The sequence below is a fragment of the Fopius arisanus genome, unplaced genomic scaffold, assembly GCF_000806365.1.
Source record: "Fopius arisanus strain USDA-PBARC FA_bdor unplaced genomic scaffold, ASM80636v1 scaffold00025, whole genome shotgun sequence".
Classification (NCBI taxonomy): Eukaryota; Metazoa; Arthropoda; class Insecta; order Hymenoptera; family Braconidae; genus Fopius; species Fopius arisanus.
The window spans coordinates 331898-354610 of record NW_011887764.1 but is presented as its reverse complement, the minus strand read 5'-3'; the positions used below and the strand labels follow the sequence as shown (position 1 = coordinate 354610).

The 22713-nt window shown below is 37.9% G+C and overlaps 1 protein-coding gene across 3 annotated transcripts in view; it reads left to right on the top strand.

The window, feature by feature from the left end:
- LOC105264779 (TWiK family of potassium channels protein 9-like) overlaps nt 1-22713 on the top strand; it is a 143767-nt gene that overhangs the window by 96342 nt on the left and 24712 nt on the right. For all 3 annotated transcript variants that reach the window (XM_011301891.1, XM_011301890.1, XM_011301892.1), the window contains 2 exons: nt 9337-11041; nt 12068-12350. In XM_011301891.1, coding sequence (XP_011300193.1) covers nt 10691-11041; nt 12068-12350 — 634 coding nt within the window. In that variant the 5' untranslated portion in view covers nt 9337-10690. The remainder of the gene's footprint in view (nt 1-9336; nt 11042-12067; nt 12351-22713) is intronic.

Here is a 22713-nt window from a genome sequence, read left to right as displayed (position 1 = left end):
CACCATGGCATGACAAACAATCCCTGAAATACCGTTCTGCATCCATTCCGAATAGCGACAGTCCACAATTGCTGTCCGGCTCGACCATTCGCGCAACTGCATGCGAAATTTGCAAGTAAATAGCAATTAATCAGTGTCCGTACAAATCGTCTGCACCATTAATTTGTCATTTCGTAGCTGTCAATGATTTGCATTCTGTCTAGAATCCCTCCATTCCCCAATTCGTTTCGCAAATAATTTCATTGTAACCCAGCTCGAAAACCATAAAACTCACTCGATATCTGATAATTAACTCCATCCAGTTAATCGTCGGGATTCATTGCAAGATGGAGATAACATGATATCGGACCGTTGAAAATGAATATTCCGGATTAATCAATTATCGATTACATCAAAGAACTGTTGAATCCACTTTTACGACAAGTTCACCGTTATCGTCCGGCTATCGTTGAACCGATCTTGATTAAAGTCCCCATGAAATATATTATCGTGCTTGACAGCGTAACTTTTCCAGGTTATTAAAATTGATTTAGCACTTGTCGGGGGGTCAGGGGATGGAAGAGGGTGGAAAGAGGGTGGAAACCGAGGGATGAAGGGGTGAAGTGGTGAGAAACCTTCCGGATTGAATTAACTTTCCTCTTTCACTCGCTCGTACACTTCCCTGATTTTTCAGAATGAATCTCTCATCATTCATTGATTTTTCCTGAATGGGAGGGAATGAATGCGGAGTGGGTTGATTCGATTTATCAGCCGGTAATGTATTTAGATAGTAGCGGAAGCGAAAAAATTGAGAATCACTGAAGGGGAAGTATTAGATGAAGAAATTTCCAAGATTTCATCAAGACACGGGGAATAACAGATGGGACTGCAGTAATGGAGAGCCACGTACCTTCGAATACAGTGCAATATACTGAGAAGAAGACTTAATTCTGTGCTTTCCTTGTTCAAAAATATTTTCGAAATGGTTCTACCGGTTATTCCTCTAAACAATAATTAATATAAAATTATACGTTGAACGGCTCATTAACGACTGTCATCTCCCAGACTACTGGGCTAATTCCTCAACACAAATATTCAATCTTTCTAGTAGTCTCTGTATTCTTGAATACTTTCAGATAATATATCTCGAATAATAATAATAATAATAATAATAATCACCAGTTCAAAAGTCAAATCACAGCAAATAATACCGTAAACAAAACGAACGGATAAACTGAATCAGAAGTAAAAAAAAAAATTGCTCAATGAGAGTCCCTCTCCTAGCGCAAATATAGTATATAGTTGCTCAGACACATGAAATACAATAAACAATGAAAAAATAACAGCTACTGTAATGACAAAAACAAATCTTCCACAAACGTATTGCACCCAGGGGTAAATATTAAGAAAAAGCGAAATAATTTTGTTTTTTGTATTAATTAATTTGAATTGGTTAGAGTGAAAAAAGAATCGTGTAACAATTTTAAATTGATTATAATGAGTTATTTTTTAGGGCGCAGGTATTGGCTGAGCGGAATTTTCTTCTCGAAAAGTATATCAGTTATAACTCGGGAAAGAGAGTCGTTTGTGCGAATGTCTCTGAAAGTTACTAGTGTGTATGTACTCCTTGGGATGATCTCCTATATTGTGGCTAAAAGAGTGTATTTTCCAGTGCTTTTTATTTCTATTCTTCACACGCCAATGGTTTTCCTACCAACGAGCTGAAGAATGTGAGAAATAGGGGAACGTGAGGTATCGTGAATTGAGGAAACTCGAGATAGATGAAATAAAAAAGTTTTCCGTATGGCTGTGTCGAGGAATCGGCCAAATACTTTAGACGCATCATTCTCTCATGTTTTCACTGTACTAGTTCATGAAAGACGAGTGGTGCTAAAGTTCGCTGGAGCATTTCGAAAATTCGGAGCTCGATTGGAGAAAGTATCTGAGGAATTGTATGCCAGAGAAGATAAGTGGAAATGATAACTCCGTGGGAGAATGTGGAATATCAGGTGGAATGCAATTATTGAATTGTCGGGGATAATCCAAGTGCTGGCTACGGTTTGAGAAAACCGTAGGACCGAATAGAATAAACTTTTCAAATAGAAAATCCATTCAATTGCGCCAAATAAGAAAATTAATAATAATTAATAATAAATCATTCCACGTGTTTTTTTATCTCACGCTAATTTTATCTCACTTTACCATTTCACCACTAAAATTCATGATTTGTACGATCCCTTTAAATAAAGAATAGCGGAATTAATAAAAATTCAATTGTTCGAAGTTCAAAGTGTTTTTCTACTGTTGAAATACTTTTCTTCGCTCCGTGCGCGTTCATACGATAAAGAGTATGAATTTCAATGGCGTCTAATACTGATTTATAATGATCATGGCACCTCCCTCGATGTATTTTTTTACCAATCGAATGGAATTTAGCAAATTGAATGGGAGGAGGATGCAGAGTCAGCGTTAAAAAATCTATCTGACTTGAGCTGGTAGATGTTAAGGGTCTTCCACCCACTGTATATCGCCCCACCATCTCACTAAGGTTAAGTGAGCGAAATGTAATTTCATGGTGAGAACATTTTCCCTTTGAATTCATTATTAACAGCGCAATTCATCATAGTGAGGCATTAACGCTCTCCACTCTTTGTCACGTTTTCCGCGAAAATCCGACGGCCGTCACACGCTCAAAGGACAAATGAGTTATTGAACAGGATGACCCCACCCCTGATGGCATGAATTAAAATTGCACGATATTATGCATTAACATGATGGGCATACTATAAAACGATAATCCATTCGAGGAAGTATTTGAAATTCAGAATTAATGGGTGAAGAAGGTTATCTCGTTTTTGGGTCTCGATCATCGATCATTCGATTATTTTACACCATCGAATAATCTATTCTGAGAGATTCAGTTTCACCGGTGGATTAGACTGTTTTGCCTTGCCTGGCTGGTACTGTTTTGCATATGCACATGCTGTTTTCAAACCATTTGAATTCTCGATATACAAACTCAAGTCCAATTACGGATGGGGATTGTAATCCAGTGGTTGCGTTTAAATCACTCTAAAATTAACTGTCTCTGCATGGAATTTTCTCTGCCATCCAAACTTTTCCATCATCTCCCCATGAAAATTCCTGCTCCACCAGAAAATTCAATAAAAATTACGTAACAATTTCGTACTTTTTTCGGTAATCAACTTGAGAAGTTACTGAGTTACTAGATTTATTTTCTTCCATTTTATTGGAAATAGGATAGTTAAATTAATTAAAACACAATTAATGAACTCTAATCACTATTTTTTATTAAAATCGCACGAGGGAGAATAACCTCTGAACTCTATCAATATCTCCAAGAGATTAAAGACTAGCCGCAAAGGCCATAAGAACATTCGTCACCAAAGAAACCCTACAATGATTTCATGTGAAATTTGAAGAATGAAAAGTTTGAGTCGCTCAAGTTAATCCGACCGAGCAGAAATCAGCGAATATATCGTTATTGTTGGCGAATTACTATGGAAGTTGAGCATGTGGGGACAAGTGCCATGTTGAGCTAATGAGTGTACGGGACGAAGATCCATAACCCCTAGTGATTCATCAAGTGCACATGTGTATGGTAACAGGGCTAATTATTTCCCGTAGACATTATACGGTCAACCGGAAATAATCCCACGTACTTAAGACTCAGCACTTACCGACAACAAAGTTGTGCAATTGAAAGGACTGAGGTGTCTTACGATGAAAATCACGGCTGCACCTATCAATGATAAAATGCTGGGGACCTTACAAATGTAAAGTATGGATATCATATCGAATGTTGAATAGTTTTATAAAGGGACTCGAGCGAGTATGAAGTTCCTTGTATGGAATTTCAGCTGATCCTGGGCTTCAGGAGAATTTTCCTCCCTTGGGCATATCTACTTGAAAGTTATAGGAAATAGGGGTCAGCGCTCGAAGATAGCTGGAGAGAATATATTGTTGAACGCAGAGGGAAAATCTGAATGAAAAATTGGGAATGATCGGACGAAATGGAGAGACAAAAGTGTAGCCAATGTTATGTTATATTATCCAAATTAATTTTCCCTATAGCCCCATGCACGCGATTATATAATCAGTCTACTGTAAACGAGTTGAGTTGAAAACCATCGTTTTCAATTTTTCTCTTCGTGAAGTTACCTTCAATCGCACTTCCTGAAGATGATTTCTCGTTCCCCAACGAAATTCAACTTCACGTAGCAATCCAACGACAAATGGAATAGGCAAACATCTCAGTAGTGCGACAAACAGAATTGAATAAACATCTGTCCACGGAGTAGAATCCCAACAATTGATACGAATTTAAAACTCGCTGAATGTCGGGAGTACGAAGAGGTTGGCAAAAAAAAGTGAGATGTTTGAGGTAAATCGTCGACCGGAAAAATTGCATTTTCATTCACCACCGCTTTCCACCAGCCCCCGCTCTTATTTGCTCTTCTATCTGCATCTTGTGAAAGCATCAAGACGATGAACTCTTTTCCCCCGTCTTATCGAAATCGACAAGTCTTCGATTCTCCCCTCGTAGGTTATCTTCGAAGATTCCCTCCGAGGTTCACCTTGGGTTATCAATGCTAATATATGACGCCGGTAATTCGGAATTGTCGACCCCTCGACTGTACCTATACATATATGCTTACTAAGAAGTACTTACCATTTTAATACAGAAAAGCCCCAATAGTATTATAATAGAAAAATACAGGATATAGTACGTGATTATCCATGTAATCGTATGCTGACGAATGATTTCAGTTATTTTTATCTAAACTCATCAATTTCACGTAAATTTTACGTACTAGAATCATACTTTTTATACGGTTGTAAAGACGAACCCTCGGCAGCCATGTTGACTCATCGACAGGGTGTGTAGTAACGATCGACATAATAATGCCTGACATGCCAGAGTAAATGGTACCGGACTAATGCGTAAATTTTCCTACCTGTGCAATTCATTTTTTTCCGATTTCGCTATTCGTCCCGCGTTTATGTTTCCAACAGTAATTTTCACGAATTTTTTCAGTATTTTTTTTTCCGTGTATATCAATTTAACAGTCGCTACCTGTCAATTGAATATTTAACTCTTCACGATCAATTCTCGTACATTACCCAGCCAATCTTATACTCTTGATCTTCTTGGTGAGAAAATTGAAAAATTGATTTGACACCGCTCTCGATAACTGGTGGGATAAAATTCAACGACTAAAGCCGATTCACACACATGTAAATACTCACCAAGAAATAATCCCTTTGATTTGAGTCCACCTGAGTCATTTCGGAAATCAGTTTATTTCAGATCGGATCGACGATCTGAATCAAGTCCGAGCCGGAGAGATTCAAGATCATTTTTTACTTCATTAATTGACCCAAACGCTTTTTTGAGAATAATCAATTTTTGGAATCAATATAATTCTCACTCAGGCATTGAGAACAAGTTATTTTCAAATATAATGATTTAATTGCGTCCATTATATACCTGATATCGTATTTGAACGGGCAAGTCATGAACGCGTGAAACGTGATTCGACTGATAAAATAAAAAAGCTCCTCTTTATTATTATTATGGTTATTGTCCATTAATCATTGTAACAATGACTGACTGAATAATCTCCTGCAATATAATACAAAGTCTGCAGAATATATTCTTTTAATGGAAAGCGTAATCGAATTAATTCGATATTTTTTGAGTAATCACTCATTTGTATTATTCACGTGGAACCGCAAAATTCGTTAATACAATAATTAAAAGTTTATTTTCATATTCTTCCTATTGTTTAGATAATCTCATAATAAAGCTTAAGCTTTATTAATTATTAATGTAGCTTAAGACTGGGATTCCTCTGACTTCTTCGAACAGAATTGCTGCAATGTGGAAATGTATTGAAATTATTTGACAATTCTCTTTCATTTATCTGTTACTTACTCTCAGTCCTGCGTCCAGACTTTCATCATCATTCAATTTTGGGTCGAGTTCCCCTTGAAGTAACTCGAGCAGCTGCTGCTGGGCCTCGGTTTTCCTTGTTTTTAGAAGTTCAGTTGCATTATAAAATAATTCTTCAACATACGACTTGTACGACTCAATTCCTTCGTTGACCTGAAAAACGAGAACATCTCAATAAAAAAATGAATAAAGAATGTAACAATTAAAATAAAAATTGAGTATATAATTTCGGTGAAGACGACTATTTCCAAGGAGATTTCATCACAGAATTATTATGCAGAATACATAATAATTGAACAAATACTTACGTTGTTTATACAATTGTTGGCAGTCGTTAAGTTATTTTCCTTGCGCAAGAGATCACAATCGTTGGCACTCTGTGTCCAGTTGGAAAAATTATTATTTTCCGTGTTGCATTTGTCAAAATCCTCCAAAGCTATCGCCCAGAGCTTTATAACGGCGTGTTGAGTATCGATCAATTGATAGAAACGTCTGTCATTGTTTGTAAGGACTGATTTAATATATTTCAAACAATCAGCGTATCCTGTTTTATCTTGGAATTTTGATTTTTCAGCTAAATACTGAAATGGTGATTAAATTCATTATTGGAAATCCACTGGAGTGCTGATTTATCAAATTACACAATGACAAATACCTTTTCTCGAATATACTCATATTTTCGTAAACTATAGCTTGAATCTGCATCCTTTATGATTTCACCAAAGTCATCATTCATACGGATCGCATAATCCCTCGAATTTTGCGCAAGGTCGTACAAATCGCGGATTCCCGAAGTGACGCGAGAACGTTTGTTATCGTATTCATCATCATTTTCCTCAGAAACAATTTCCTGAAACTAATATTACAATAATTATCGTACGATATCAGCGTCTGATTTATCTGTTGAAAGAAAGCATTAAAATATGGAAAAATACACTGAAAATCCGTGAAAATATTGATAATTCAAGTAATTGCTCTTCTAAATTCTGAAGCTACTAGGAATTCAGATGAACTTCATATCTGTTCGTTGCACAATATACAGTGGGGATTTGGATGCAATCGGTTTTATGGAAATTAAAGAAATTTATAACAGTGTTCAGAGAAATGTTGAAATTATAGTTGAACTTACGGATAGTAGGACAGCGCAAAGAAGAATGAATGTTTTCATATTGGTGAATTTGTATCAATTTATTCCTACGTACAGCTGGAACCTTAATACCATGTGTGGTTTCAACACCTGAATTTATATAGTTTTATTATCTCCCCACTGTGTGGATTTTGTCACAACCTGATGGAAGTAGTTGTCGAATTTAATCATCCATTGGTTAATTACATTTAGTCCATAAAATTGTTTTGAGACGCGCGTCATTTTATATCTCGCAGCCTTAAAAAATTCAATTGCGCTGTGAAACACCTTCGTCAAATATTGCTTTAGATATATATCGGTTAGATAAATATTCCAGGCAAAAACTTCTCACCCAAATTCGTAGAAATATTTCTTCTACGTCGAATTATTCACGTTTTTATCTGTTTTACCGAATTTGAATAATTCTTAGTAAATAGTCAAACTAAACAAACGGTTTTTCAATGTTTTATCTGTAAAAAAAAATGGTAAAATTGAGGTGTTCTTATCTGAAACCATTTTAAAACGAAGCCATTTGCGTAAATATTCACCGATACTACATGACTCGCGGTTTTGGTATTTCGAGGTGAATATGTCCTAGAGTCAAAATTATATCAACTACACAAATCTAAAATTAATTCTCTGAAGAAAACTACACTTCCATCCAAATAGTAATTAATAACAAGTTGCGCTATCTCCATTAATTCATCAATTTCTACGTTAAATTGAAGGCAACTGCGAATTATGGACGTCCCTCTGTTAAAATGCTCGGAGCTTCGTTGAAACTCGAAAACTTTTTCAGGCAAATTGACTTAAAATTGTCTCCCCTGAAAATTACCGTTAAAATGTCCCTGAAATTTAAATCGTTCTCCAGCAGTACAAGGACGATGACGACTTAACTTCCGGAGTCAGCCGTGTATTCGGAAAATCCTATGTACGCCTTTGAGATGTCGATTTAAATATCCTCCAGACTAGATCTTGTAACTTCCGGCGGATGTGCAAAGGCCTTCAGCTGCGCGAGTTAACGACTGTGGAAGCCCGACAGACTCTCTGTCGGTATCCACTATCCGGAAGGCATGTGCAAACATATATTCGTTCTTTCTGACGTATTCTTCAAGCTACCCTCGTGGTCATGCATATATGGATTCCGGGATTGTCAATGGTACAACCCTCCGTCAGGATGTTCTCGCTCTGTTTGTACAATTATTCTGCTGACGTTGACAGACTAATATTGATATGAAATCCGTCACGTTTGAATTTAGCAACAGTAACGAATGAAATTCTTTCCATAAATTTCCCTCGCGATCATGTCAATAAATTGGGAAAATCGTATTGCTCATGATTCTTAGGATAATCTATAGGGGGGCCTGCAGCAACTAGGGCACCCTGAAATATATATATTTCCCGATTTGGAGGAGATAAATTTCCTCTGGAAATTTTTTCCGTTTTTCTCAACATTATTTACAATTGTCAGCATCATTCAAATGAAATTTTTTGATATCCCGTAAATTTTTTCTGCATGCATCCTTCAAGTAGCACGCGCGGTGAAGCGAAAACAATGAGACTGATCTCGAGATTGGAAAGTTTTCCACACGATTTCCCCTTGAACCTCGAACCAATCAGTCACTGTCCCTCAACGTTGTCGTGCTACTTCGAATCACCATCAACCGTTATCCCAACGTAGTCCAAGTTGGACTATCAAAATGGGAAAGCACATAAGTCACTTTCAACCAGAGTAATCATTCGCTGTACGCTCAGAATTTCCCAGACATAAAACTCCAAACTTGATGTTATTCTCATGACTTTTTTACTGTCCCTCAAACGTCTCCAGCGGATATCTGTCCTTCATATAATTAATCCTCGAGTAATTTCAGAAATTGCATCTTCCTCATTTCCATAGAAATTATCATCTCCTCACTTCCGTAGATTGGTATAATCTCCTCGACTCTGTTAAGATTAATTGAATCCCGGTAATATCCCGAGTTATTCTTCCTCCGTTGGAAGTTCAAATCCTTCCCAAACTATAAATCCAACTACAAATACCTGAGATTAAAAATGCTAATTCCCCGGGCGAAAAGTTCAATATCACAAGTAAAAACTGATACTTATCCATAATTTCAAAGACTATTTCCAATGCCAAAAAGTTTACGCAATGCCGACGCCTCGTGAGAAATAGGAAATAGGTAGAAGATAACGAAGATAACGAGTTAAAACCGCCGACACCTAACTGAATTTTTCTTTCTCGTCTTTCTTCCAGATTAAGGAGCGCCGTCACCTGGTGGAATCGACAATTCCGGAGTGGCGTCTTGGGTTGGCTGAGACATAAAACCACCAGGCGAATAAAAAAGAGAGTATAGGAACAAAAAGCCCCGTATCTCGTGATTTGCAGAAGATTGGATAAACCCCTGGGATATCATCAAACTGGTGACGGGACAGTGAGGATATGTTAGAGTGCCTGAAGAAGGTCCCTCATAGGACCACTCGATGAAAAAATATTCATAACAGACGATTGCCGAGGTTGAGCGAACTCGGAGAGCACAAACTCCCTATACTCCCTACTAGTATTCAATTCCATGGGGCTTTATCACCAGGTGCTAATGATCCTCCAATCGCCATGATAGCGTGAAAAACTCGGCTATGTACTCAAGCTCACCACTCTCTGGTACTTTTCACAAGTGATCATGCACCCAGAAATGACCACTACCACGAGCATCACATGGACAGCCATAACGAGCACTAGTGAAATTGACGACACAGCAATGAGAATAAATATGTCATGATAATTTTTCGTGTGCAAATGATATAATCGCAACGATTACCGGTTTCACGTGAGCCACGAAACATCATCAGTCACCGTCCACAGTCACCCCCTGGAGTGTTGCACACACGCATTGCACACACCATTTCCACAAGTGGGAAAAGCGGAATGAATTATTCACCGTGGATCGTAGCGTGGTGTGCAAGGCTGTTCGTCCGGTGACAAAGTATCGCGATTTACGTTTAATCACGATTTGCTATTCGTCCCTTCCGCAATTAACCGATCGATTCAGCACACCAAATTGCTATATTTCGAGTGGCAATTGGCAAGTGATGCAATAAACCAACTCGATCATCTTTCCGAGAAGGAGAGATTTACCTAGAGGAGACACCAGACCATTTCCATGGTAATCGTAGCCAGTGTAGATTGAAATAAAACGAAATTATTATCCCCCAGGGGGTAGTCCGTGCCGAGTGTGGATAGCAAATATGGCGGATTGGTATGCTCTCGAGAGGGTGAATCGCCGGTGAAACATGACAATATTTATGGTAATGGCGTCGTCGGGTCAGCAAGCTCCTAACGGAGATCAGAGATTGGAGTGAGTCTGGGGGTGTGACCTCTTTCCCCTACCCTCACATCATCCTCCTCTGCACATTCCGTTGTGCCTCTCCTTGACAAACGTTTGACTTCTGGTGCGATAAATGCTGGCTATCGCTTTCTCGGATTTCCACTGTCGTCATAGTCTTCGACACCGGATGCTAGGAGTGAAGTTTAACGGAGATAGAGGTGTTGCGTGTGGGTGTTATATCGGTGAGAGGATATAGGAGAGAGGGAATATTGTGGTTTGGAAAAGATGGAGAAGGATCGGCATTACAGGGCGTATGAGGGCTTGAAGGCCGCTAACAACGGCAACACCTCGTCCCTGAAGAGGGCAAATGCACCTTCTAAAGCGCAGACCAGGCAGATCAGGTGTCTGTGCTTCGGTGGAGTTCCGGATAAAGCTAGCCATCACTCATTTCTCAAGGGATTTATGATAAATCTCGGGATCTGTGCTCTTCTTGTGGCGTACACGCTCCTTGGGAGCTTCATCTTCCTGGCGATTGAGGGAGGCGCCGATGGTGCTCTTCACCAGAAAACTCTTGCAACTACTATTGCCAACAACAACCAACCGATTCATTACAACAACACCGCATGGCTGAACAAGGTAAGTTTACACCAATGCATTCATCTACTTGCTGGAACATTCTAGATTAAATCTTCTTGATACCAGTCACTACCGGCTTTCTTGTCTTCACAATAAAAAACCGATACAACAAACCAATAAAAATAACACTAAAGAAGAGAAACAAAAATATCACCAAGTAATAAAACCCCGTCCTTCTGACCCGGAACAAAAGACAAGCATCGTATCCGCAAATTCGGCGGAGATACGGCCACAAATAATACAACTCCAAAGAAATTAATTTTTTTTTCTCCTGCGGTACTTTTCTCTATTATTTTTATTGGTTACCAGTTATTTTCACACGTGTCGTCGTGACGTGCAAGAGAAATATTGTGTAAATTGTACGTCATTTTTCATTGATGTATATCACGAGGACCAAGCTATTAATTAAACACAGGATAATAATTATTCATTAATATATTTCAACCAAACTCAAATGATAGATAAAAATTAGTTCATATCACATGGAAACCTTTTAATACTTACCACTGCAATTCATTCAGACCAGCTTTTAGAGGCAATCTTTTACAGGGATCGAGTTAAAACCAAATAAGTAAATTTCTCACCGTCAATCCATTGTAAAATTCTCTCTATTTCTCAATCACCCATCTGCACTTCTTCGATTATTTTCCACTGGCTCGATAACCTTCTCACTACTCCCATAGATCCACGCGAAATAAATAATTCAAAGACAGCCACTAAAAGGTGATTTATAGTTACCAGTTCTGCAGTACTATCTCTTCAGCCTCAACTTATCGCAAATCGTGATAGTCTCCTCTCATCGCTTTCGTAGGTCTCGCCCATTTCCCCCAAGTTTCCGGAACAGAGTGCTTTAAGCGAATTGGCCCTTTCCCTTCATTCCCCCATCCCGGTGCAATCCTGGCAATTATTTCCGGTTATCGAGTACAAACGGTGCTGACGATCGAAAGGCTCTCTAAAACGTTTTGTTCTCAAATCCTTATATACTGCAATTGTATGTACCGTTTTTTTTTTTTTTTTCATTTCTAGGTGAATCGAGACGCTCGGGAACAAACAGTGGAGAGTATCTGGGAGATTACGGAACACCTCAATATCCTCTATCGTGAAAATTGGACGCGTCTTGCTGAGCAGGAGATTGCCAGATTTCAAGATAGGCTTGTGAAAAAAATAACCGAGAATATAATGAATCAGCAGACTGTTACGTACAGCGATGCCAATACAGATGGACCGACTAGTGAGCGTAAATTGCCGGAGTATGAGTGGAATTTCGCCAAGGCATTTCTCTACTCCCTCACTGTACTCACCACAATCGGTGAGTAATTGACCAGAAAGGGGGGGAAACGGGTGGGGGCACTTGGGGAGGGAAAAATGTGTCGTTTTCCCCGGAGGAAACGTGTAATTAAATCGAGTGCCCTGCAGCGACCTCCCTGTCTGGCCTTTTTTCGTTCTGCGGTCTTTTAGTTAATTTTCGGAAATTTCAGCAATAGATCAAGTCCTCACTCTCACTCTTTGTCTTCAAGCGGACAAAAAATTACTGCTCTCTTGATTATGACATTATTTACTGATTTTAAATAGTTCGTGTTCATATCACGAAAAATGTTCGTGATAATTCAACACGGAATGAATTTAACGAACAACTGAATTTGCAATAATTGGAAATTCAAAGAAATTATCAGAATATTCAAACAATTTACGGATTTACCAATGAAAAATTCTAAAAAACGCCACATCACTCATTTTTTCAACTGGAAATTTCAAGAATAATTATCCAACAGTTTAATCTGTTATGTGATTCACAACAAACGCTGTAAATTTGTCTTCATATTACGGTATACTATGCATGCTATTATTCACGCATAATCCGCAAAAGTTTGCCACACAAATAGTCAGACTTCTAGATGCATGCAGCCGCGTTTATAATACAGGATAATTCTCACCGAGGAAGCTAGTATATTTGTTCGCAATTAGAAGGTCAGAACGAGGCTGGCGCCTGGGGGTAGGTCTATGCGATAGATATAGAGATACTGTCAGGAGTTACATGCTGGTAAGACATTCACACAGGTTGGATAATTACAATGAGCAAATACTATACAATTAAACGACCGAGTTGTAGTCTCTGTAGCAGCGGGCTTGGTCACATTGCCCTAGGATACCATTGTTTGAGTCGACGCCACTATTTAACAAGCTAAATACAGCTATAGTAGTTGAAGCCATCGTTCACCCTGTCTTTCACCTTCATCTTCATTGATTCTCAAATGTGTTTACACCACCGTCTAGCGTCTTCGGTTAATTTCGATTCACTGTGTTGGAGTTGTAGTGATGTTGTTGTCTTTAAGGGAATGTTGATCTTCCTCATGAATTGAGAAATAGAATCGATAGGATCGCGGCAGCCGCGGTTTTGTTGAACTTTCATGTTTGCAAGACCTTTCAACGAATCCTTCAAAGTTCTTTCCAATCCCCTGATTGACGTTATAACCGGGAATATCGATCACTTGTTCATTGCCTTTGAGAGAAACTTCAAAAGGCTAAGTTCACGGAATACGAATATTCTGTTTGATTTTGGTTAAATGTTTTGAATTATCAAATTACTGATTTTTGTCAATATTAATCTCGAGATGCGCTTTCATTTTTCCTTCACTCAATCATATTCTTCACGATTCGCATAAGAAACTTTATATCGTCCCAATGGACTTGGCTAACTTTTCTCATTGAAAAATATCACCCATTGGAAAAGATGCACCTCTGATGTCAGATTTTTTATCCTTCTTACTTCGATAAGATCGTCTCCTTTGCTGCATGCCATATTCAGAATTGAGGATGATATTACGATGAGATAGAATGAGCAAAATTTATATTAACATTCCGATTCTGATGCTGAACTCTGTCTCTTCTCCTCTGCTTGAATGAGTACTCATCTCAACTTTCAATTCCAACAATGTCGTTTTGAAAAACTGATATTCTGTATTTGAAAATATAAAGAGCGTCCTGATGTGAAGCTACAATTAAAATTCAAATTACAATTCAACAATTTCATTTTGCCGGAAGCAAAAGAAACGATTCCGTTTGTAATGACAAAATTATGATTCAACAGTAATGAAAAAGTCACAGAAAATGAAGGCGAGGTGAGGAGATAATTAATCCATTCCACCGTAGTTTTCATCATGCCAGCCGCGGCCCATTACTGCATTTTCCATCTGCTCTACGCACCCCCTGTCCATCTCATCTTTCTATGCGCCAGGGGGAAGCCACTCAACTTTTTCCACTTTTCATTCGTTTTGTTCTCAACATTTCCGCAGACTTGTTTTTCTTTCTTTTTTTTTTCTCCACTCTCTCAATACTCTCTTTTCATTTTCCCCCTCAATACTTCTTTTTTAATCATTTTTTTCACGACAGTTAATTACTGAAAGTATTGCGGCACGTTTTATCGACTCGTCGGAGTATGAAAATATTGTCCCGGCGAAAATACCTCTGCTCGTTCGTATTTCAAACGGCTTATCGTCCGGTGAGGAAGTCCCCATATCGTTTACCTTTTTCCCTTTTTTTTTCTCATAATCCTATGTTGCATTTTTTAAATTTCCTCCGCACATATTTCGATCGGGGGTTCAATACTAGAAGCAAATTAAATCCATGGCAATCTCATTGCTGTTGGGGATTATTTTTTCCGAAATTTCTAATCACCGCGGCATGTTGATAATATCACCTTCATTCCAGGAATCTACTTCAAAGGATATTCTCCGTAATTTCGTGTACAAAACTTTACATCGCAGCAGCATATCACTCGATAACTTTTCTAATTTAAAAATCTCTATCACTTATAGAAAAAAATTACGTCAGTAGATTCCCATGAGATGTTCATTTAACCAGTGAAAATAAAGTAGTTTTCGATTCAAAGATGAACTTTTCCGAATTAACTTCTCTGTCATGCATTTTCTTTCAAAGAAATCTCCACAATTATATCATCTCCATGTACTTCGGTAACTTTTAGAATTAAAAAAATTCTGCTGCTGATTGAGAAGGTGATATCTCCGATGTGATATTTTTTATCCCTTTTACTTGGATAAGACTGAATGAGATGAGTGTGATAAAAATGATAAAATATTCATAGAAATAATAATAATTATTATGCTGTTGATTATAAATTTATGATATATGACATAACTTTGCGAATTTCCATAAATTATCAAACACACGAATTCAGTTTTCGAAGTAACATTTTCCTCATTGAAAGAAATACGGTAGAATTTAATACGTTGAATGGTCTTTTTTATACCCCCAACATCCGCTCTGAAAGTGCTCTTTCATACCACTCGTCGAATATTTCAGGCATTAATAAACGGCTCAAGCATTAATCTTGAAATTTTAATGGTGTGCATGAGATCATCTTAGCACGTGAGATAGTTTCAGAGTTGAAAAAAACAAACGGAAAATGAAAAAATTGGAGTAAAAAATTTTCCTCGATTTCAATATAAACAGAAAAATAAGCGCCGGGAACTTTTATATTTTTAGAATCACCCGCGAATACCGAAAATACTAAGAAAAAGTAGAGAATAGATCATTCGTATCCACTAAGTGAAGATACAATAGCCAATTGGAATTTAAATCGTTGAAATCCCAAGGTAAAAATATCTATCCTCTTTGAATTATTGCCTCAACCAGAGTTATTCGGTGTTAATGCATTTAATTAGCTGAATGTTTTTCTTTTGAGTGTGTAAAGAGAAAATTCATACTTCAAATAGTGTGAATAAATATGTGACAGGAGTACATGTTATCAATATTATTTGAACATTATCAGATGAGCTTTTGTGACGGGTTTACGACTTTTCAACAGCATAAGCCGAGTTATTGATGTGGCATAATCAATCAAAATGTCAGTTATATCATTTACCCAGTGGTATTGATACAGCTGTGACAGTGTCCGCGCATTAATGAAAATTTATTGAAATTTGCAGTCCTCAATTAATTGCCAGATTGCTCTATTCAAATATATATAAATGAATAGGAGTGCGTCAATTGTGAGAGTGTCACATTTGTTATATTTTCTCTTGAATACTTAGTATTTCAATGAGGATTAATTCACAATTTTCAATTTTTACGGGTATTCCCGGGGCCTGATCTAAAATATCTGGGTTAGGAAAGCGACTTTTATTTATTCGTTCCTTTCCTTATCTATCGCCAAAATAGATTTTAGATTAGAATTTACAAAAAGTAAATTTCCTCCACAAAGATCATAGGTTACGAAAAAGAAGTTTAAACTCTTGAACTGACTCGTTTCCGCGGAAAAATTCATTGACATGACTCTCCGAAATATAATTCCTGGTATTCCCTGTACTAGATCCTGTCCTGCACAACCGTCAAGGATTCACTGATGTAAAAAATATTTTTTTCAACCCTGTCCTCTCATATACATCCGGGTTACCGAGGAGTTCCATTGCAGCTAGGAATTCTGGGAGCTGTAACCCGGGCGTCTCATTGAAAACGAGCAAACATACCCAAGCAAAGATACGCAAACAGCTGAAGGAGGAAAAGTAGAGTTGTATTTGGCATTGCTTTGAAGCCACTTTTTCGGTGAAAATCCCCCAGCCACATTTCTCCGGTCTTTCTTCCAGTCTGTATCACTGGGCTCTGCACCAGGTTCGATGTATGACTTGAATTTTCCGGGTGCAACCCAACACAAATCCTTTCCTGGCTCCCCACCGAGAGCAACGATTTACCTCTTCAGGTTGCCAAGCAACCGTAAAATCGCCGGCACGTGGTATAACCAAGATGCACGGATACAGTGCCTATTTCGATTTAGTCTCATTTCAACTATTTGCTCAGAGCGAGCGTAAAGACTCCGTCGAGAGTGCAATTGTCGGAATATGCAGCTTTCGTTTATACTTGAGGATATTTGACCATATCAGGAGTTGTGGCTCTCGGATATTTGAGCACAAGGACGTTTGCCAACTTCTGCGTCTACTTTGATTAAATTTCTCCCTCACGCAGGGAGAATTAATTTTCTGCAATGCAAAATGGAAATGAAACTCCGAAATTTCGTTTTATTGGGGGATGTCTCCCATATTATTTGAATTATTCAGGGAACACTATTTTTTTTTCTCACTTTTCCATAATTCCGCAACTCCACAACTCCGTTATATTCAGTAATTTCAAATGAAAATTGTGATTGCTCATCCATTATTTCCTAAGAATTCTAAACCGAAAGAAAAATTCAGTTAAATAAGCCAATAAGACATAAATACATAAATAAATTCGATGAATATTATTATTTCCTTGAATTTTCTTGCATACCGGAAAAATGAATTGATTTTTTGCCTACTTGTCAATTAATTTTCTATATCAAAAAATTGAAAGTAAAATTTCTAAAATGAAAACCGTGGGGTATTGAACCAAGAAAATTGCATAGAAATATACAAAAGTTAGTCCATTCTATTTGGACATAAACTGAGAATCCAAAGAATGGCCTCGCTGTCCCGATGCGAGAGGTCATGCATGAATATTTGGCTGTATGCCCTCCCCGGGCTTAGTACGACAAGCACAGTATGAGTTGTTCTGGCTTATTACCAAGAGTGAGGGTACATAAGTGTACAGTAGTGTATGAAAACCCTGTTAACACATTTCTCCTCGAAATGAAACACTGTCAATGCCAGAACTCTTCAGAAACTCCTTCTCCCCCGTCTTCCATTGACGCGAGTGACACAAAAAACCATTAGAGAATAACACGGGAGAATGAGTGATCACCTTGAAGAGTCCATTAATCAAGACCGATGGTTACTTCTGTGTCATCATATAATCTCGACATCGTAGCCTCTCCATCTGCTGCTCCTGTCTCATTTGTTCGTCCGGGTATATAGAGCAAGCGGATCCAGCGAATGGACTCTTCTCTTCTGGTTGGCAGCTGTGTGAGTGGATGTGACACGTGAAAGAGACAGCTAGAACCGACTCAAACCCCTTTTCTCTCTTTCTAACTGTTGTTTTTTTTTTCCTCTTCAACAAAAAAATTGGAGAGAAGAGCCCGGAAAACAGCACACCGAGACAAGACGAGTATGAGTGACCCGGAAGAACGACAGTGGAGGAGTATCTCTGAATTCTCAGAGTGCACATATCTTCTTCGGTAGTTTCGTGAATTTTAATCAAGGCCGAGGTGAAGATGCTGACGAGTACCCAAGGAGCTATCCACTAATGGATTGCCAGGTAAATCCAAAGGCGAAACATCCACAAAACTAGGTCCAAAAGATTTGGCACCATTTTTCTTTCTGCGTACATCATCTAGGAGGGGAGAACTCGATTTCATGACAATGCCAATGGCGAAGGAAGTGTATGAACACGATAATTTTGTGTGCAAGAAATAACGACGCGCAGGCAATATAAGAACAAATAGCGGTGCACTATTCCTATTTTATTCAGTATTGAAAGGGAGATGATGGAAATAACGAAATAATGGGAGATGCGGAAATACCGGGAATTCTTAAGCTCTAAAAAAATGTGACTTCAAACTCTCAGACTTTACCTTCGAGCTGAGATTCAAATCACGCCAGTCCCTCTCGTCTTGCATTCTATGGTTTCTGTGTCAGCATCTTTGAACTCTCTGGAAGAGGAAATGAAGATGAAGAAAAAGAGAGGCTGCTTTTGCCACACCCCTTCAGCCCTTTCCTGAAATCTCTATTTTCATTTTCCATTTCTTTTATCTTCTGCGATCCCTCGGCCGAATTCGGGAAGTGGAATTTATGGGGAGCGGCTATAAGGAGTCCAAGCTGAAATGTAAATTGCCTGTTCATAAGATTGGAGATGGTGCCTTTTTTTTCAACGAAATTTTCGGAATATGAGAAATTATTTTGAATATAATTGGAGGAAAATGTCGCATAGTTTCTTGTGATCTGATAATTCATTTGAGAATTGCAAAACTCTCGTGTAATTTTCTGTCAATTTCTCTCACTGGATATAAATTAATTTCTGTGCACCGAGAATCGCATTACTGCCGATGCCTGATTAAGACTAGTCGTAACATAAACCGATGAACATTTTCCGTGTTTAAAGGTACGGTGCAACGATCTTCAATTACATCTGGTACTTCTCTCCACTTCGTATATTGCCGACTCAACCCATATTACATACCGGTGTTTGGTCTCCGTTGAACGAAATAGTCCAGAAGAATTTTCCTCCCACGGGTTGCCAGGGCACCTCTGGACCCAAAGAGGCAACTTTCTAATAACTGTTTTCTCTCTCGCTCGAGAAAATACAGTGAAATTGGACGGGGATTTCAAGCGTGAGTCTCCGAGAGCCTTATATATTTTCCGAGTAAGGCTTCGCTGGGACATTCATTCGTTATTGAAGTTCAAGTTTTGCATTGGGATCTTTCTTTCTTCAGCTTCTGGTAATCAATTTCGGGATCTACGGAAATACTTAATGGGACTTTCCTGCGAGTTCCATATAAACAACCGGAATTAAGACATTAATTACACAATGGAGGGAGCGAAGTTCTTCGGAGAAATGAGCATTGAAAAGTTTTGGGAAAGTGGAAGCTCGCGGATAGTTCCAAATGATGACATTATTTTGGTGGTGGAATATCAATTCCAGTTTCGAGCTATCATGTGCGATTGATCGAGAGTCGTTCACAGCTCCCGCGGATTTCATTCTTTTTTTTTTCAACAAATGCTTCGTTACATTTTGTGTATATCTTCATATAACGCAGTATGAAAAAACAAATATACACTTCAACTTGAAAAAATGTCTCTCACTCGTAAAAAAAAACTCGATATTTACTCAAGAACTTGTGTGCTGAAAACTGTTGACAAAAATATGACGTTGTTTGTGTTTGACATTGTGTTGTTCTATTTTTTCGTGCGGCTCGATGGGACATTGGTCGACTAAAACAAAATGAGAAAATGTAGGCTTTACACAGCTATTTCTGCCCAACAATTTCTTATTTACCGGTCATTAATCACGACAGATCTTTGAAATTTGGCAATTGATTTGCGCATTTTTACTGACGATTCGAAAATTGAGGAGAGCATTTTAATCGACGAACTAATCAATTATAACATTTTGATTCACTGAACTCACCCCTAACGGAGAGCTGTAAGAAAAGAAATCTAATAAAATCAAAAAAAAAACAAAAAAATTATTTTTTGGTAAGAATTAAATATACACATTAAATTTGATAGTAAATTGCAAATTCAAATAAAATATAATGTTTTCTCGTTCATATTCAACATGTAAGTATTTAAAAAAATCTGGAATCCTAATTTCGAATGACAAAGAGAAAGTTGACCGGATTGTGTCATCCTCTTTGGGAATTCCTGAACTAAAAAGAATTCACCGATAAATTTGCATTTTTAATTGAAATCTCGGACGGTTAGGTGCAAACAAACTTAACTCACCGGAAAAAGTAAACTCTCCTCTCCGTGTCATTAAACTCTGGGAAACACACAAAAACTAACTTGGAGTATTCGTCGTGCTGTCTCGGAAAGTGGAAGTCAATTTCTTTTTGTCCTTTCGCACCCAGGCTTCTGTGGTCATTCGGGTAATTGCAGTAGAGAGAGTGAATGAGAGAAAATGAGAGAGATATATACATGTAGGAGGAAAAGAGAAAAGCCGCCGGCTCTCCTGCCGCTCGTTGTCCACACGGTAGGGCAAAGCATTCACCCGAGAAATTTGCAATTAAAATTGGACGGCAGAAATGCTCGTTAATTAACGCGTGGTTCATTATATGGGCCGCTGCCGGTTCTTTTTCGGCGGAAAAGCTCCAGATATAAATTGAAATATTAACTAGATACACAGCAAAATAATTTATTGCGTCATTATTCGCCATCATCGATAATTTTACGAAATTCAAAATAATTAATTTCACCCTTTAATGGATCGAGATAACATGTTGTAGAAATATCAAGCATTTTACTTTTTAATATCCGTCAGGGGGGCGAGTTTGACGAGTTTTATCGTCTCAGGAAGAAAATCCCACGTCCCCGAGAATTCCAAGGGAAGCTGCCATTTAATCTGATTTTTGTTACAGCCGAGACGCCATCGCAACAGTCTTATCCGCAGGAAATAAATACCCATCGAGTTCAGGGAAATGGTTCCACATGATTGAGTTATCAGTGATGTGTGGGCAATCATTCAGACGGTTGATTCCGAGGTTGATTCTCATTTCCTAATGGACTCCCCGAATGGGGGTTCTGATGACGGAATTGAAGTGTAAACTCTGATTGGTAACAATTTAGCCGAGATACCGCATACTCTCGGGGTTGACTCGAGTTAACTGTTGCAAATTTTGGTTGATTCCACGGAAAATATGGCGACAATTCTCCTGAGAGTATACTGTTCCAAAATTACACCTGAAAGTTTTAATAAAAATATTTGAATTTTTTAATAATTCTTCTTCGATAAATCAATAATTATTTAACATAAAACCCCATATTTCTGGCATTGTCAACATAAATGACAAATTAAGTAATTGTTTTTAATTGAAATGAACTTATCGAAATTACTATAAATTATCGAAATTGAAATTGAATTTAAACTGATATAATTGAAAATTCACATGATTTTGGCACTCTCATTTTGAAAAATATATTAATACATATTAAATGCATTTACGCCAATGAGAGTTCTATTCGCTAATTTTTATCAGTGTATTATCGACGTGACCGGGGATTTGAGGAATCCATTGCGGAAGCAGTACATCGTCTATCGATTGCGAGTAGTTCATGTCTCCTGGCGATTATTATCGGCGAATTCGACAGCCTTCAGGGTTATCTGCTCACGATATATATATTAATTATCGAAATGCATCTCCTCTATAAGCACTCGAACAGTTACCCTGTAAATTTTGGCGAGCGTCAAGCACTATAACCCTTCACTCGATTGACTAAGTGGCTTATCGATGCCACAGGCATTTCCTCTCCTACGCACACAACAACGTATCTTGGATAATCGAGTATAACCTACACCTAGGAAAATCCATATTGATCGATAAGAAGTTGGGATAACTCGGATTGACTATGGATGCAATTAAATTCCAATCCCCCCGGTTTAATATACTCTGTTGATGAGTACGGAATTTTTGAAAAATTTCACTGCTCATTTTCTCGAGAGAGAAATTTACGCGAAGAAAAAATGTCTCGTTGAAAAAAAGTGAGTACTTTTTATAATGATTACTTCGTTATCTCCGGCTATCAATATACCGTCACTTTATTTAATGAACGGATCAATAAATGTTTCTCATCGATAGTTGGATAAATTCTATCGGTAGTAATCTTCTGCACGAAGGAAAAATTGTAAAAGGTCAGGGTATGATGAAATTACTGGGAAGCTTCTCGTTAAGTCTTCATTGGAGAGAAAAAATAGCCTGGATGCTACCACTAATTGTAAGCTGATTACGCACGAAGGAAAATCTTCTGCTCACTTTAGCAGAAATTACACAGGCCTCCATTTTATTTATTTAATTCTCGTTAATATTCACGGGGATACGCCAATTGATTGGATATTCGAACTGTTCTTGCAATCATTATCATATCTCTAGGAATAGATGCCTCTGAAATTTAATTGAAAATAAAATGCGATACATTTTGAAATCTTTTAACGAAAGTATTGTATTCATTGAAAAATTTACAATTTATTAATTATTTCAGTAGAGACAGTTTATCCTTTACGCATAAACGTGTACCAATTTTCATAGTCGC